Here is an 18,443-nt window from a genome sequence, read left to right as displayed (position 1 = left end):
TCCTCACAGGCGGCTTCCAATCCCGAGTGATTCAGATCTTCGGGGTCTCCAGAGCCACCAGCTTGTCCATTCTCTAGGCGGGGCAAGGGGCGGAGACTGCCTGGGGCCGCGGACGGGGCGGGGCCTGCCGGGGGCGGGGCCTCGCGAAGGCAGCTGCAGCTGCGCGAAGAAGCCCGGCCTCCTGCCTTTCCAGGGGCGCGCACCGCCTCTGGCTCCACCCGCGCGCGAGCCTGGGCGGGGAGGGCGGGGGCCAGGAAGCGGCGAGCGCGCCGGGGAGCGCAGCTGCGGGCGCGGGGACTGTAGGAGCCGCGGAGCCGGCGGTCAGAGCGGCTGCAGCTGGAGCTAGCGGATGAAACAAAGGCGACGGTGAGTGGAACGCCGGCCCCACGCCTCACCTTCGCGGCCCTTCGGGCGAGGACTCGAAGCCCTGAACCCCCGCCTCGAGGACTCCGGGGCGAGCGCGGCCCGGCCCTGCACGCCGCGCGTTGCGGGCTGTGGGCTGAGCCTGCGGCTCCATTTTCAGGTCTGGGCGAGGTCTTCATGCCCGAGGACCCTGCCTTTCATTTTTCTTCCATTTGCTCTGAGGAATGCTTACGTGCTCTGTTCAGAATTCACGGCAGGCAGGCGGGCGGGCGGGCAGGCGGGCGGGCGGCTGAGGCAGCCAACAGTCCGCCTGATGTAAAATGGAAATGCAGACCCCTCCCCCCAACTTTGCAGGTCTCCAAGTGTAGAATGTGGCGCGAGCCGAGAGGGCCCGGGTCCTCCAAGTGCAGATTTTGGAGGGCCGGGGACCTCCGGCACCGGAGCCCGGAGATTCGCCCGAGGCTCCCCGCGCGTTCTGCCGGAGGTTCCTGCTCCGGGCCCCCGGAGAGGAAGCCCTGGCCACCTTGGAGGAGCTCCGACTACTCTTACAGGTTGTTTTACCCAAAGCTGGATGCTTCAGTTGTGATCATTGGTAACGGGTGTGGTAGGTAGCCGCTAGCTGACGTCGCATTAATAGCTGAAAAGCAGCCCCGTAGGCTGACTTCATATATACAGCAGCAGCATTGAGATTCCACTTTGGCTGCAGAAATCATAAGGTTTTGTAGAGGAATTTGGTGGTAATTAAAAACTTTAAATGTGTTAAGGGTCCTGATATATAGTAGATGCTCAATAAAATATTGGTTGAATGAATGAATCTTGAAACATCAAAGCTGATCTCACATCAAGTAAGATTTAGGCTCATACCCTTTGAAAACTCAGATTAAGGAAAAAACGTTGGAACCCGTCGTTTTATCTGCTTGTTTTTGGTTTTTACCCACTATGTCCTTTTTTTTTTTTTCCCCTGTGGTGCTGGGGATTGAACCCAGGGCCTTGTACATGTGAGGCAATCACTCTACCAAATGAGCTATATCCCCAGCACCCCCCAACATGTACTGTTGATGAATAATCACTTATTATTGAAATGTGAAGTTTTTCATCTTGAGAGAAGTTGGCACACATTTTCTATTTCTTAAAACAGGGCTTATGGACTGGGGCTGTACCTCAGTGGCAGAGCGCTTGCCTACCTTGTGTGAGGCACTGGGTTTCATCCTCAGCACCACAGAAAATAAACAAAGGCATTCTGTCCCTACACAACTAGGAAAAAAGTTAAAAAAACAAACAAACCCTTCTTTCCTTTGAGGATACTGGAGAAGATAAAGAGGTGTTTGAATTGTAGTTTGAGATGGAGCTTTCTAGTTCGTTATGAATAAAGTTATGTCTTTTGAGGGACTGGCTTTATGATCAAGGAAGAACACTGAAGGGGTTGAGGGAGGAGAACTAAGGTGTACTAATCTAATTAAAGGGCACCACTGGCAAAATGGCAAAACCGATCGTCAGACATTTATTATGTGCTGAGACCTGTGTTGGGTGTTGAATTTCTGGATGCCAACAAAACCCACAATTATAATTTTTTAAAACTTCAACATAAAGTTCTTTCATCATCATCATCATCATCCATTATTATTTTTATTTTACTTTTTTTTTTTTTAATTTTGAGATAGGTTCTCACTAAGTTACTTAGGGCCCTGTAAATTGTTAAAGTTAGTTTTGAACTTGCAATTATCCGCCTCTAGAGTTGCTGGGATTACAGGCATGTGCCTCCATATTGTGGCTCTTCTGTTATTATTGGCCATTGGGGACTGTCTTAAACCCCTAGTGCCTACTTTTGGGAAAGGTGGCAGGTGAACTATAGGAAGTGTCCATTCATAAATCTGTTTAAAAATTAATAAATAACTTTTTAGGGTTAAGATTGTTGGGTTACACTTTCACATTGTCAGTTAATAAAAAATCTGTCAACATTTTAAAATGAAGGAAGGAGTTCAACAAAGTAATATGCTTACTTTCCCCCTGATTTTAGATGGTTTGGGGAAGGTATGTTTATTGAAGGGTAGATTACTGATGGGTATGCTTTCTATAAAAAAAGAAACATCTTTGTAGTAACATCATTTTGTCTTTAAAAATTCCCAAGGATAAATAGTGGACTTGTTTTCTATAAGAAACATTTTTATCAGACTGAATATGTGGCTCAGTGGTAGAGTCCTTGCTTAGCCTGTGGTAGGCCATAGGTTGGATCTCCAACACAGCCTCCCCCCCCCAAAAAAAAAAAAGTTTTAAAATAAAGCAACTTTTCAGAAATTTTATTTTGGCCTTTTGTTTATCATCTACAAACAAATACAGTATTAACTTGATAGTGCTAAAAAGGGGGAGGATTATGATAATAATTTGTGGTTCCATATTTGAACTTTCCCCTCTATTACCGGTGTGATAAAGTTTCTTACTAAAAAGAGGATGAGATTAGCATTACAGTTATTCTAAACATAAAATTGCATTGCTTTTTGTTGTTGTTGTTGTTCTTTGGATTGAATCCAGGATCTGTATCATACACTCTTATCATTGAGCCTCTGCATTGCCTATTTAAAAATCTTTTATTTATATATGTTTTTAAAACATTATAGTCCTGTGTCACACAGTTACTTTCTAGTCAACAACAGACTGTATATACTACTAGGTACATAGTGGGCTAAAACATCTAGGTTTGTGTAAGTGTACTCTGATGTTCATATAAGGATGAAATTGCCTAATGACACGTTTTTTCTGTCTCCCTGTCATTAAATGACACAGTACAGTTTATTCATTATATTTGGCCACTTCAGAAGTCCAAATTCATATGCCACAAAGTCATTTATGATAGTTATAGGATGTTGTAGATTACTGATGTTTTTATAGTTAACTTTTGAATTTAATGTACCCTTTTGATTTATCAGTGCATAGACTTTTCTTTAAAGGTCTGATGTTGATGAGAAACATTATAGTGAATGATAATGGAGATGGTAAAGAACAGTGTAAACTAAACAAATTGTGAGATGTTAAATGAATAGTGCCAGGTGCCAGGCACAAATATATATATATATATATATATATATATATATATATATAAATATATATATAAATATATATATATTTTATATATATATAAATATATATATATATATATATTTTTTGATAAGCACTTCACTTGATAAGCATTTCTATATATTATAGATCTTGACAATCAGCAGCATTGAGACATGGTAAAATATTTTTTCCAATAAATAAGAACTCATAATGATTATTTTTATATATTTAAAAATATTGTTAAGGGGCTGGGGATGTGGCTCAAGCGGTAGTGCGCTTGCCTGGCATGCGTGCGGCCTGGGTTCGATCCTCAGCACCACATACAAAACAAAGATGTTGTATCCCCCGAAAACTAAAAATAAATAAATAAATAAATATGAAAAGTCTCTCTCATTCTCCCCCCCCTCTCTCTCCATATATATATATATATATATATATATATATATATATATATATATATATATATTCTTAAGTATTCTTACCTTGGAGTAGTTCATGATGTTTGAGGCCAAAATCCAGGATTATTATTTTTTTACAAATGTTTCAATATTGGAAATGTTGGTGGTTTCTTTTTTTTTTTAATTGAGGTTTATCTGTTGAAGGAGATAGTTAATTTTTGTAATGCTTTTTAGAAACAATTTGGAATGATTTTAGATTTACATAAATTTCTTTATTATCTAAGACAGGTTGCTATTATATTTTTTAAGTCTCAATTGTCTTTCAAGTCATGAAAGTGTTTAGTTTTCTTGTCTGCTTGGGATGAGTCTAGAAGATTTTGTAAGATTTTTCTGCACAATTGGAAATGCATGTTGATTTTGATCTGTTGTAGTGTTCTTTTATAAGTTTTTTTTTTTTTTTAGTTTAGAGGGATACAAGACCTTCATTTTATTTGTTTATTTTTATGTGGTGCTGAGGATTGAACACAGTGCCTCACACATGGCTAGGCAAGCACTTTTATCACTGAGCTACAACTGCAGCCCCTATTGTTGTGTTCTTAATCGGAATTTTCATGAAGGGAATATTTTAGTATTATACTGAGTGTTAAATATTAGTAATGGTTTAAGTCTGTCTCGGAGCCATTATAGATATAAGTAATATAGGTTCTTTTTATTTTTTTTGGTGGTGGTGCTGGTGATTGAACTCAGGGATTCATGTATGCTAGAGAAGTGCTCTTCCACTGATGGACAAACTCAGTTCCTCATGCATTCTTTTTTTGGGGGTCCAAGGAATTGAATTCGGGGGCACTTGACCACAAGCTACATCCCCAGTTCTATTTTGTATTTTATTTAGGGACAGGGTCTCATTGAGTTACTTAGCACCTCACTTTTGCTGAGGCTGGCTTTGAACTTGTGATCCTCCTGTCTCAGCCTCCCAAGCTGCTTGTGATTATAGGGATGTGCCACCATGCCTGGCCCCACTTCACTCTTTTTTTTTTTAATATTTATTTTTTAGCTGTACACAATACCTTTATTTATTTTTATGTGGTGCTGAGGATCGAACCCAAGGCCTTGCACGTGCTAGGCAAGCGCTCTACCACTGAGCCACAATCCCAGCCCCACCACTTCACTCTTTATGGTACAGTAACATTCCTTCATATGAAGATAGGACATTTTGTTTATCAATTTAACTAGGTAACGGGCTATTTTTTCTATATATTATAAATGATGTATATAATAGTTTACAAGATTTTATACAGACAAATATTTTCTAGTTTCCTGGGTACACATAGAAATAAAACTAATGGATCGTATGATAACTTGATCCTCCTGCCTCAGCCTCCTGAGCCGCTGGTATTGCTAGTGTTTGCCACATCGCCTGTTCCTTCATGCATTCTTTTTTTTTTTTTAGTTATATATGGACTCAATGTCTATTTAGTTTTATGTGGTGCTAGAATTGAACTTGAACTCAGTGCCTCACACTTGCAAGGCAAGTCCTCTACAACTGAGTTACAACTCCAGCCCTTGTGCATTCTTAAGAGTAACTGAGTGAAACATTGTGTTTCATGTTAATGTTTAACTTGTTAATTAGGAGAGGACATTTTTTTTTCATACAACCTAGAAAAACTTGAAATTTAACTTATTAACTTTATGTATCCTGATGTCTCAGTTCAATATTTAGGTATATTTGAATCTTTTGTAATGTTAATAAATAATGAACAGAGCAGGATATAGCTGAAACTCTCTGGGACCTTGTCCAAAGGAAGTTTCTGAATTGAAATGCCAAAAGATTTGGTAAGTCTTTATCCTGACACTATAAAATAATTGTAAATGTATTTTAGTCACAATAAATCATAGTAAAACAAACTCCCCTTTCCTGGAAAGCATACATGTGTTCACATTAAATCCAGGCATATTTGATAGTGACTAAATGATGAGCCCAGATAGTTGCCTTTTGTTGCTCACCTACTTAAATTCATGCTAAGATTTCTTATGGAATCTCCATGATAGAATTTTGTATGCAATAAGTACTAAAAGATAAACTTACTTTTCATTTGGTTTAATAAGTAATCTGCTTTGACTTTTTGCTTTATAAAGCTACATAGTTTTTGCTATGAGTTTTTGCTACATAGCATTTCATTCGTTTGATACCTTATTTATAGTGTCAAATTATGATGTCCGTAGATAGTGGTAGAACTTAATAAGGTTTAAGCAGAAAACAACTTATTCTCCGCTGTGCTTTCACACCCTTCCTCTTAGAAGATCTTAGAAGAGGTCTTAGAAGATCAGATAGCTTTCTAATCACTTTTAGGTAATAAAACGTCTTCTTTCACCTGTCAATACAAGTATTACTTTTGTTTCTAGAAAGTCCAGTTGCAGTATAGTATTCAGGGTTCAAGCTTGTTCACAATTTAGAATTCTAGCTGCTACAGATCTAGGAGCATGCTTTGGAGGAAGTATCGTAGTCAGTGTCCCATTTTTCTTTGCCAGCTCCTCTTCAAAAATAAGGTATCCTCATCTTTTCAGAGTCCAGCTTGGTGGGGAAAAGGTAAGGTTTTTAAGGTGGCTCATCTGTGATCTGGTGTTTGTGCCACGTTGAACAGGTTGTTCAAAGATGAATGTGTCTCTAATTGTGCTGGGAATGGTGTTCTCTGGGGTTTCATGTATGGAAACTGTCAGCTACAATTCCTGTGATAAACTTCTTCCCTGGCTCCAGTTTAGTCTTCCACTTTGCCTCATCTGCAGGCTCACTTAGCCCAGGGAAAAGTTTTGCTTTAGCCTTTAAGGTAGTGCAGTAACATTTTAACCAGAACTACCCATACTTTATTATGATTATCTCCTACAACGTAGTTTCAGGCATTTCACTGGGGTGTCAGCATCCTGTCTTTCCAACTCTTTCTGTCAGGTACCTTCACTTCAATAGTATTTTTTTATGGAACTTTGAATCTACTGCTACTCCATCTTTTTAATGTCCAAAGCCCCCCCACTTCCTCCATATCCTCACTTATTTACCTTGCTTTGAAGCCATAGGCCACTATTTTTCTCTTCATACACCCTCAGTTCCCTGTACCTCTTTTTTCGTTGTACTCAACTAGCCACCCTTTCACCCCTATACCCTTTATATCCATTTCTCCATCTAGTTCAGTCTCCACCTGGGCAGTTTTGCATGTACACCTGTGCTGACCCAGGTCTCCCTTTAAATTCATGACTACTGACTTCAAGCTGACTTCATGCTGCCCCAGTCCTATAATCCTAATACATTTCCCTGGTTGAATCACTCTTCCTCTTCCCTAAAAGACTAGTTTACACCTCTCTCCTCAATTCACTGGTACTTTTATTGTTCCTTTATTTTCAGCTGCAACCTTGTTTCCTGTATATTAAAAATGAAAGCAATCATATTCTCTTGTATCTTCACCCATACTCTGCATTTTCTACTGTTCTGTCACCTTTGTTTCTACTCTTGCCTTTGCTTTTATCCCCTTTCTTATGTCAAGGACATTGCTTTGCTTCAGTATTCATCTCATCCTCCTGCATGCCAACGAGCTGCATTGTTTTCTCATTTCTACTGAATTTTTCCTGTCGGAAAATAGATGCAGATAATGCTGAGATATCTTCCGTGTTTAAAAAAATGAAACAAAAACTTCCAATAATATATCTTTCTTCAGTTGTAGCTCTTCAAAAACATTATATTTTTGGTTATCAGTTAGTTACTCCCTGACTTTTTTGGATCCATTACAGTCAGTCTTAAAAATTTTTTCCTTTTCTGTTCCACTAACTGCTTTCCTTGTTGTTGTTTTGAGGTTACTGGTGACCTTCTTGGTGTTAAATTCCCTAGACAGTTCTCCACAATAAGCTCAGTGGAGATAGCAGCATTTGATGTAATTGTTAATTGCTTTCTCCTTTGAAACCTTTCCCCCTTTGCTTTGGGGTATTATTGCTTATTTTCAGTTTCTTTTGCTGATTCCTTTTCTTGCCTCAGCTTCTAAACAGGAGGCAGTGTTCCAGGACTCTATGTTTAGATCTCTTCTACATTTATATTTAGTTTCTTGTGATCTCACCCTATCTAGTTAGAAATATCATGTATTTCAAACTGAAAATTTTCTCTTTAGTCTCGATTTCAGGCTTTGGAATCCATCTACCTACTAGGCATTTCCAACTAGATGTCTAATAGGCATTTCCTATTTTAACTTGTTGCAGTTGAAGTCTTGTTAGCACCTCCCCCAGTAATTGTTCCCATTCTAGTCTTCCTCATCATATTAAATGTCAGCTCCATTTTTCAATTTCTCTGACCAAAAACCTAGTAAATATTCTTTCTTTCTCATACTCCCGCATTGATATATCAAGAAATCAAATGACATATCATGAAAGCTTGTGCTTTACCTACCATAAAAGCTATGTTAAGTAAAAATGTAATCACAGTTTGCTATCTTCAAGTGCAAGTGTCATCTTTTTCCTGTATAATTTTAGTAGACTCTTTCTAGTTTTCCTGTGGCTTCTACTCTTTTCTATTCTCAACACAGTAACTAGGGGATCCTCTTAAAATTAAAGTTCACTGTAATCCCAGCGATTCAGGAGATGAGACAGGAGTATGCCAGATCCAAAGTTCAAAGCCAGCCTATCTCTAAGTAAAATACAAAAAAAGGGCTGGGGATGGGGCTCAGTGGTTGAGTGCCCCTGAGTTCAATCCCCAGTACAAAAGAGAAAAAAAAAAAAAAGAAAAGTTAAGTCAAGTCCAGTTCTTTTACTCCTATGGTAGGGCCCTTCAGTGATTTTTCCATATTATTAAGAATAAAAACCAAAATACTTACAATGCCTGCAAAACCCTCCATAATCCATACCTCCTGCATCTAAATTCAGGTCCTACTAGTTTCTCCTTGTTGTACTCTACTTCAGCCACATAGGTCTCCTTGAAGTTTCTTTTATGTTTTTTAGTTGTAGATAGACCCAGTTCCTTTATTTATTTATTTTTTAAAATTTCTTTTTATGTGGTGCTGAGGATCAAATCCAGTGCCTCACACCTGGTAGGCAAGTGCTCTACCACTGAGCTACAATCCCAGTGTTCCTGAAGTTTCTTAAACCTACCAAACATAGGGTTTTTTTTTAGTATCCTTGGTGGGGAACAGAGCTTTGTTTTATTCACTGCAGAATTCCTGGTATTCAGAACAATAGATGGTACATGGTGGGCATTTATATTGTGCTGTGTTTGGTAACAGCTTGTGTGTTCAGTCCTATAACTAAAAGTATCTGAATTTATCCTAAAGCAGAAAATTAAGTACTTAAAATTAAGTAGAAATAGATTTAGTTACAAGAAGAAAAGGTGAGTTTGTAGTCAGCTTTTGTGTATGGAATGGGAAAAGACCCAGTAAAATGATAAGAGATAGAGAAAAGTGGCAGGAAAGGAATGAATAGAGGAAAGGCAAATGAAATAAAGAAAAGGCTTATTTGGAAGTAGAGTAACAATACTTAAAATTTTGGGGGGTTTCCTTCATATTTCTTTTAAGCTATGTTTTTAAGCTACGTTTCTTGAATTCTAAGTATTGTTGATTTGCATGGACTTAAATACTTGAAGTTACACTGTGTTAGGCTTTTCTTTTTATCATGGATATTGGCCCAAATGAGATCGAAAGCCAAAACCTTGTTATTTTTCTCTTTTTCAACAAATTTTTGTTAATGAAAAGCTGTTACTCCTATGAAGAAAGCCTGGCAGTACTTTTTTTTTTTTTTTTTTTGTAGACAGCTCAAATACATGTTTCAAAGTTTTAGGCAAATGTGTTGAACAGAATGAATGAATTAATTAATTAATGGACCAGCAGTGTAGCTCAGTGGTAGAGTGTATGCTTAACATGAGCCAGACCCTGGATTAAATCCCCAGCACTGCAAGTACAAAAACAAACAGGAAGAAGAATGAATGAATGTATACTTCTATGCACTCTTTTAATGACCCCTGAGAGACAGATCTCACCTATTAATTGCATTGACTTTTCTCAATATAATCATTTTATTATTTATTATTTCACAATACATATGGAACATTACACAGTTGAAGTAGTACAGTATGGCAGGCCTTAAACTATGAATATAACCAAAATAAACTTAGTATACACCAGTTCAAAAACAGGGATCTTGCTTCTTTTTTTCTTCTTTTTTGGGAGTTGAGCTTATGGGCACTCAACTTTTTTTTTTTTTAAGAGAGAGAGAATTTTTTAATATTTATTTTTCGGTTCTCGGCAGACACAACATCTTTGTTTGTATGTGGTGCTGAGGATCAAACCTGAGCCGCATGCATGCCAGGCGAGCGCGCTACTGCTTGAGCCACATCCCTAGCCCGCATTCAACTATTGCTGAGTCTGGCTTTGAACTTGAAAAACAAGAATCTTATTAATCCAAGATAGGTTTTTCATATGTGAAATGCTAACTTATGAATTCTGGTAGGTCAGTGTTGAATTTTAATAAAGATGATCTAGTCTATAAAATAAAAAGATAATTTCAAAACTACAAACATTTCTAGTGTGTCAACCAAAATTTTAATTGTCATGTAAATAGACTTGTGAAAATTATAATGTTCATTTTAATGTGAAATAAAACTACCAAAGCTGATTTTTATGGATATTATTGCTTAGAAATTAAAAGATACCAAGGTAAGTTTAAATTTAAATTGTATCTATATATTACAAAAACTTTAAAGATGTATATATACACACAAACACCTACACTCCTCTAGCTGTGAAAATCAAGTCCATGTTTTCGCCACATAAATGTCCCACAAGACAAATCAGTAAGGACACAATCACATATTACACAAAACTACAAACATATTTAGGCTGATTTATGAAGAATCTATTTGTTCAAGAACTTCTCAGCCACCTTTGTCAACAGTTTACCTAAAAGATGTTTTTTTAATTGACCAACCAGAAATAAGACCAACAGCTTAGAGAAAAAAAATGTGGTCTCAGTTAATTTCCCTGGAACTCTCATTTCTTTTCTAAAAATTTTTTAGATGTTGATGGACCTTTATTTAATTCATTTATTTATATGTGGTGCTAAGAATTGAACCCAGTGCCTCACACATGCTAGGCAAGCGCTGTACCACTGAGCCACAACCCCAGCCCCTGGAACTCTCATTTATTACCTATGTTAAACTGCAGTTTTAAAAAAATGTGTTTATGTATATTAAATCATTTTTTATTTAAGAGCACAAATATGTATATCTATATAATAAGTATTACTAAACAGTTATATATATTACTGTAGCTAGATGCTAGTTTGCCATGGAAATACAATAGATTTATGTACCTTTCCCTTTTGAGAGGAAAGTAAATAGATGTATGTACAGTACTGACAGGACTAATAAATTTTTGCATGCTGAAAATCCGTCCTAAATTTTGAGACCTATATTTGAGCTCGATACACACACACAAAAAAAACATGAAGTGTGACCAAACTTTCTCTGTAATAGTAACAGCTTTTCTTTAATGAAAGGAGCTTATTGAAAATGCTGTGGCAATTTTTTTAGGGTTTAACCTAGTAGAGTGACTTGAAAATAATTTCTTCAGGGCTGGGATTGTGGCTCAGTGCCAGGGCGCTTGCCTTGCATGTTCGATCCTCAGCACCACATAAAAATATATAAATAAAGGTATTGTGTCCATCTACAACTAAAAAAAAATTTTTAAAAAATAATTTCTTCATTGGAGTGCTCAGTGATTTTTTAAAAAAATATTGTTACTGAATTCATATTTGATAATTATTTCTAAATTTATTGAATATATGAAAACTGAATATCATTATGTTTGAATATTAATTCCTTAACTATATATCTAATTGTTTAACTAGTTCATCTCAAAACAGGAACAAAAGATCTTCTGATCCTTCCATGTATTCTTGGTTTTGTTGTTAAACTTTAAATGAGCCTGTTGAAAGGTGTTTCTTGTCTGATGAAGAAAGCAGATCTGATTCAGTTTGTTGTATATCATTATCAACTTCTCTCTAAACTATTCCTAAGTTCAGGTTGTTTTTTATGTTTCCCCCTCGTTTTTCCTTGTTTCCCATTGTCACCCTCAAAGTGCTTGCATCTTTCTTTGATCATTTACTTTCTGCTACTCCAATTTCTTTTACCAATTAGTATCGCTGAATCAGTGAAATAATTTTGTCTTGTTTCTCAATTTTAGTAGTTTCTTTCCTATGGTCACCTGGACATTCCAACCCATTTCCCACCCTTATGTTTCTGGTTCTGTAAAAATACAAAGTTATGGGCTTTGTTTTCCTATCAGAGTAGATTTATTGTTTAAAAGTTGATCTTTGTTGGGTTCAGGGGATTTTACTGGCAACATGTACTGTATTTTAACTCATTTCTCTTATCCTTTAACTTAAATTGTTCTCTTATGGGCAAGCACTAAGTAAAGTAACCATATATCATGAAGAGCATCAGAAAATACATTTAAGCTAACAAAAAAAGCTTTAATCTTACAACCCTAATATCACTGGTGATGTTTTGATCCTGATCCTTCTAGACAAATCTGTGAAAATGTTTTTTCATAAAAGATCTTATTACACATAGTATCCTATAACATTTCACTTTTGCAAATCTTTTTTTTCCCTACTTTTTAAAAAATATTTATTTTTTAGGTGTAGATGGACACAACACAATGCCTTTATTTTTGTGTGGTGCTGAGGAATGAACCCAGGTCCCACCCGTGTTAGGCGAGCACTCTACCGCTGAGCCACAATCCCAGCCTCAACTTTTGCAAATCTTATAAAAGCATTGCTTTTTATTATTTCAGTGTAAAGGGTCTTATTGGAAAGCAAAAAGTTTGTTTGACAAGGATAAATCTGTTTATAAAGTTGTGATTAAAAACAAAGGTGCTAGTGGAGAATGTGGCAAGTTACCTCAAGACAAGAATTACTTCAGCAGTAATTTTTTTCTTAAAGGCTCTCTTACCATCATACAATAGCCTGATTGTATTATACTACGTAATGAAAACAGTGATTCTATATGTAATAGAATTATTTTAATAATGGCCCTAGGGGGGCTGGGGATGTGGCTCAAGTGGTAGCGCGCTCACCTGGCATGCGTGCGGCCCGGGTTCGATCCTCAGCACCACATACAAACAAAGATGTTGTGTTTGCCGAAAACTAAAAAATAAATAAATAAGTAAACATTAAAAATATCTCTCTCTCTCAAAAAAAAAAAAAGAATGGCCCTAGGGTAAAATATAGACCTGTAGATGGGTTTGCATGTTTTGTCTCCCCCGACTTTAGTAATGTCTTAATATTAAAATAATTTGAGAAAAATAAAGCTTCTTTCTTTTCTTTTTTTTTTTTTTTGAGTGGGGAGTTGCAGGGGATCCACCCCAGGGCTTTGCACATGCTGTATGAGCGCTCTATCACTGAGCTGTACCCCTGCCTGAAAAGTGTATTTTATTGAAGGTCTTCATCTGTCTGTATTAAGACATCTATCTGTAGTATGACTATATTGTTAGATATTGATATAGTTTATGTGTCAGAATGAGGTAGTTAGGGAGTTCTTAGAAAAAGAAAATTTTAGTGTGTAAATTCTCACATTAGTGTTAGATTTTTGTTTCATGAATATAAAAGTTGTTGTAGGAGAATTGCTGAAACATAAATACATGTATTGATGTGTCATACCTTCTGGAAATTTGGAAATTGGCAGCCTGTCTTGTTAAGTAGTTATTTGAGTCTTTTTTTTTTTTTTTTTTTTTTTTGGTGCTACTGGGGATTGGCCCAAAGGGGCTCAACCACTAAGTCCCCAGCTCTTTTTGTTTTGAGACAGGGTCTTACTATGCTGCTAAGGTGGCTTCAAACTTGTGATATTCCTGTCTTGGCCTCCCAAGTTGCTGGGATTACAGTTGCATGCCACCACGCCCAGCTAGTTTTTTGAGTCTTGAGTTAGCAGTGTTTTAAAGCTAACCAAGAATTTTGTAAGACTTGTATAATTAAAGTGAATTTTTTCCCTTACCATAGTGATATCCATTACCTAGGGTGGAGTAGATGGCTAATATTTTGTTTTAATTCTTCTTAGCTTTGTCCTTTTCTGTGTTATATTACTGCTTGTTCACAAGCTCTATGGTCTTTTTCTTCCTCAGTAGCTATTTCTCTTATCCATCAGTATTACTTCCTGGATGGTGCATATGTTGCTCAAAACTTCTCACATGTGGTAAATAAGAATAAAAAACAATGTAGCTGATGAGGCCTTTCAGCAGTCCTTTAAAAAAATGCTTTTCATCTACACTGTGTTTGTGAAAGATGTACATGTGTCTCTGCTTGTTGGAAGGCAAAGTGAATTTTTGAGATAGATTTAAAAAATGGTGTTTGGAATTATTTCATATGTTTTGCTGTTTAAAAATTGGTATGTTTTTAGTTGCACTTCATTTTATTCTCACATTTTTAGTTTTCCATTTTTACATTTATTTTGAGAATAATGACTTTGTTTTTTGTAAAATTGTAAAATTTTGTAAAATTGGCACATAAATACACTAAAGATGCTTAGAAATTAGTCACACAGTAAGTGGCAGAATAGCTATTCAAAGTTGTCTGATTTTCAGAGTCAGTGAGCTTGGGAAGCATTGTAAAGTGGCAGAAAGAAATGGACTTTGAAATTAGATACACCTCTGTTTGATTCCTAACATTGCCATGTATTTGCTGCATGTCAAATTCTTATCCACTGTGATTTTCATTTTCTTTTTCAGTAATAGGTTTGCTAGGATTAAATGAGGTGACACCCTAAAGTATTTGGTTTGTAAAATATGTTAAATATGTCTTTTTTCCTTTCTACCGTTATATTGTTTCAAATGTCTTGGGAGTCACTTGGACATTTCACTTAAAACTCCACTGAAATCAGGAAACTGGAAATATAAGTAATCTAGGTGAACTCCTATTGTAGTGACCTTTTCATTTACCGAAGGAAGAGAGTGAGTTTTTGCCAACTATTTTACAAAGTACTTGACTTCAAGAAAATTTTTATTGTAAAAGCTGAAATAAAGTTGAGATGAGTTAATTATTTTTTTTGAGATGAGTTATTTATTGCTGAGCAAAATGGCAAAAAAGTAATTTGTTTTTACATTTCCTTAGAAATTGAAGCATTTGTAGATAACAGTTGTATGCACTCAGATGGCTATTTTAAAATCTAAGAACTGACCCTTTGCAGAATAAAAATACAACTAAAATGGGAAGCGTGGTCAGTTTTAATGATAATACTAGTTTTCTCCTATCACATTTAAGATTTAAGGAATGATGTACATTCAGGCCAGAGTATAGTGATATAGATACTAAACATAGAGTTAACTCTTTTTAATGTCTATAAGTAGGAGTATACTCTAAAATAATGATGAAAACTATACTATCACTTATTATCTACTATTACATAATGTACATAATTTTATGTGCTATACTTTTTTTTTTTTTTTTTTTAGGACTGGATATACTGGGCATTGAACTCAGGGGCATTCGATCACTGAGCCACATCTTGAGCCCTATTTTATATTTTATTTAGAGACAGGATCTCACTGAGTTGTTTGGCACCTGGCTTTTGCTGAGGCTGGCTTTGAACTTGTGATCCTCCTGCCTCAGCCTCCCGAGTAGCTGGGATTACAGGTGTGGGTGACTGTGCTTGGGCGGCTCTTCTCATTTTATTTTTAAGCTGTTCTACCTCTAAGGTACAGGAATACATGTGTAAGAGAGTGGTAGGAAAGAATGAATGACAAGCACTACTAAATTATTCCCAAATATCTAACATTCAACAGAAGCCTTCCATTTATTAGGTGATAAGAAAGCTTTGCATGTGCTGTATTTTGGAAATGATAAGATTAGAAATGTCTGACTTAAATATGATTTGTTAAGAATTTTTCCTTTAGATAACACTGTGCGCTCGCCCCTCCCGTCCTCTTTCCGCCATCTTTTCGTGCCGCCATAATGGTGCGCATGAACGTCCTGGCTGATGCTCTCAAGAGCATCAACAATGCCGAAAAGAGAGGCAAACGCCAGGTCCTTATTAGGCCGTGCTCCAAAGTCATTGTCCGGTTTCTAACTGTGATGATGAAGCATGGTTACATTGGCGAATTTGAAATCATTGATGATCACCGAGCTGGGAAAATTGTTGTCAACCTCACAGGCAGGTTAAACAAGTGTGGAGTGATAAGCCCCAGATTTGATGTGCAACTCAAAGACTTGGAAAAATGGCAGAATAATCTGCTCCCATCCCGTCAGTTTGGTTTCATTGTATTGACAACCTCTGCTGGCATCATGGACCACGAAGAAGCAAGAAGAAAACACACAGGAGGAAAAATCCTGGGATTCTTTTTCTAGGGATGTAAAATATACATATAATAAAATGCCTCACTGGACTCTCCTTCTAAAAAAAAAAAAAAAAAAAAGAATTTTTCCTTTAATGTGAATTGTTGATTTTCTGTTATTTTCAGAAAGTATTGCATTTCTAGTTAGAAATAAACTAATGTTTATAGATACTTCTTTTATAGTATGTTTTTCTTTGGATTGAATAGGTGAAGTATTGCTAGTGGATATTACTGTAAAATCTCCTTTTTCCCTTAAATGATGACTTTTATAGGATTAAATTAACACATAATTTAAATGTCTTTTTTAAAATTTAATTATGTTACCTGTGTCTTATTTTGTCAATATAGCAAACCTGTAATCCTAGCTGCTTAGGAGCCTGAGGCAGAATTGCAAAGTCAAGGTCAGCCTGGGCACTTTATTTTTTATTTTTTTTTTTTAACTGGTGTATTTGGAGAGTTTTGTTTCCTTGTTCTGTTTTTCTTTCTTTCTTTCTTTTTTTTTTTTTTAAATACACGACAGCGGAATGCATCACAATTCTTATTACACATATAGAACAGTTTTTCATATCTCTTTGTGTATAAAGTATATTCACACCAATTTATGTCTTCATACTTGTACTTTGGATAATGATGTCCGTCACATTCCTCCATCATTGCTAACCTCCTGCTCCAGCCTGGGAACTTTAGCAAGACTCTGTCTTAAAATTATAAAATAAAAGGGTCTGGGATTGTAGCTCAGTTGTAAGGCATCCCTAGATTCAATTCCCAGTACCACAAAAACAACCAACCAACCTGTGTACTTCTTAATGTACTTTGGAGCTGATGCTTAATATTTTTCATCATGAAGTTAAGTTGCAAAAGATGTAGTTTCCATATGTTGTACATGCTTTTTAATTTTTTCTTCTTAAAATTAATCTTAATTATTTAATTTGTTCTAATTATACATGGCAGAATGCATTTTGGTGCGCCTGGGTTGTATTTATAGATAACTAAGGAAAGTAAGGTATGAAAATAGTTTGGTTACATCTCCTTTACCTTCTTTGGGCATGATCTGATCAGTGGAGCCTGTGATTAGTTGAAGCTTGGGTGAGACTTTGATTGGGTGAGACTTCACCATCTGTTGAACTCTTTAAGTCAGTTAGGTTTCACTTTTATTTATGTACTGAGTTACTGAGTGGCACTTCAGTATATAGGAACTGAAAGTATGGAGACAGCCTTATACCAGTGGCCTTATTTAATTTACCTCATCTATTACAAATAAGTTGCTATAAACATTATTTTGTGGATATACACTTTCATTTCTCTTAGGCAAATGCCTAGGAGTTGTGTAGCAGGTATGTGTTTTTTGTTTCAATTACAGATGGACACAATACCTTTATTTTTATTTGTTTATTTTTATGTGGTACTGAGGATCAAACCCAGTGCCTCATTCATGCTAAGTAAGCACTCTACCACTCAGCCCCAGCCCCAGCCCAGGTATGTGGTTGTTTTTTGTTTTTTTTTTTGTTTTTTTTTTTTTTTTTTTTTTTTTTAGTTTTAGGTGAACACAATATCTTTATTTTCCATTTATGTGGTGCTGAGGATCGAACCCAGTGCCTCATGCATGCCAGGCGAGCACCCTACCACTGAGCGACAACCCCAGCCCCAGGTATGTGTTTTTTTAAGAAACTGCCAAATTCAGGGCTGAGACTGGGGCTCAGAGGTAGAGCGCTCGCCTGCCATGCATGTGGCACTGGGTTCGATCCTCAGCACCACATAAAAATAAAATGAAGATATTGTGTCCACCTATAACTAAAAAAAAAAGAAAAGAAACTGCCAAATTGTTCCTTTTAAATGGTTGTACACCTCACATTTATCCCAGCAGCATTTGGAAGGCCTGGTTGCTTCTCTTTGCTGTTTCATTTAGGCATTCTAATGGATATTTTGTATTTCAGTATGAGCATATCTTCATGTGCTTATTATTTTATATATATGTATCTTTAGTGAAGATTGTAGATGTGTATATATATATATGGACATATATACACACATATATATCATCTGTTCAGATCATTTGTCTTCCCCCCTTTTTAAATTGGTGCATTATAGTTATACATTCATTTATCATTTTTAATTATTTTTTATTTTTTTTAATATTTATTTTTTAGTTTTTTAGATGGACACAATATCTTTATTTTATTTTTATGTGGTGCTGAGGATTGAACCCAGTGCCTCATGCATGCCAGGTGAGCGCGCTACCACTTGAGCCATATCCCAAGCCCCGCAGTAATCATTTTTTAAATTG

General features: G+C 36.4%; 2 protein-coding genes across 3 annotated transcripts in view; both read left to right on the top strand.

The window, feature by feature from the left end:
- Window positions 1-238: 238 nt before the first annotated feature.
- The window catches only part of Cdc42se2 (CDC42 small effector 2), an 85,626-nt gene continuing 67,421 nt past the window's right edge, over window positions 239-18,443 (top strand). For both annotated transcript variants that reach the window (XM_026400162.2, XM_026400160.2), the window contains exon 1: window positions 239-366. The gene's annotated coding sequence lies outside the window, so the exon portion shown is untranslated. The remainder of the gene's footprint in view (window positions 367-18,443) is intronic.
- On the top strand, window positions 15,732-16,215 carry LOC144254356 (small ribosomal subunit protein uS8). The gene has a single exon (XM_077797382.1). It carries the CDS (start codon window positions 15,780-15,782, stop codon window positions 16,170-16,172), a length of 393 nt encoding a protein of 130 aa, XP_077653508.1. The 5' UTR covers window positions 15,732-15,779; the 3' UTR covers window positions 16,173-16,215.

Source organism: Urocitellus parryii, chromosome 1 (genome assembly GCF_045843805.1).
Source record: "Urocitellus parryii isolate mUroPar1 chromosome 1, mUroPar1.hap1, whole genome shotgun sequence".
In the NCBI taxonomy this organism is placed as follows: domain Eukaryota; kingdom Metazoa; phylum Chordata; class Mammalia; order Rodentia; family Sciuridae; genus Urocitellus; species Urocitellus parryii.
The sequence above is the reverse complement of the archived record's forward strand: the minus strand, read 5'-3'. Positions and strand labels throughout refer to the sequence as shown.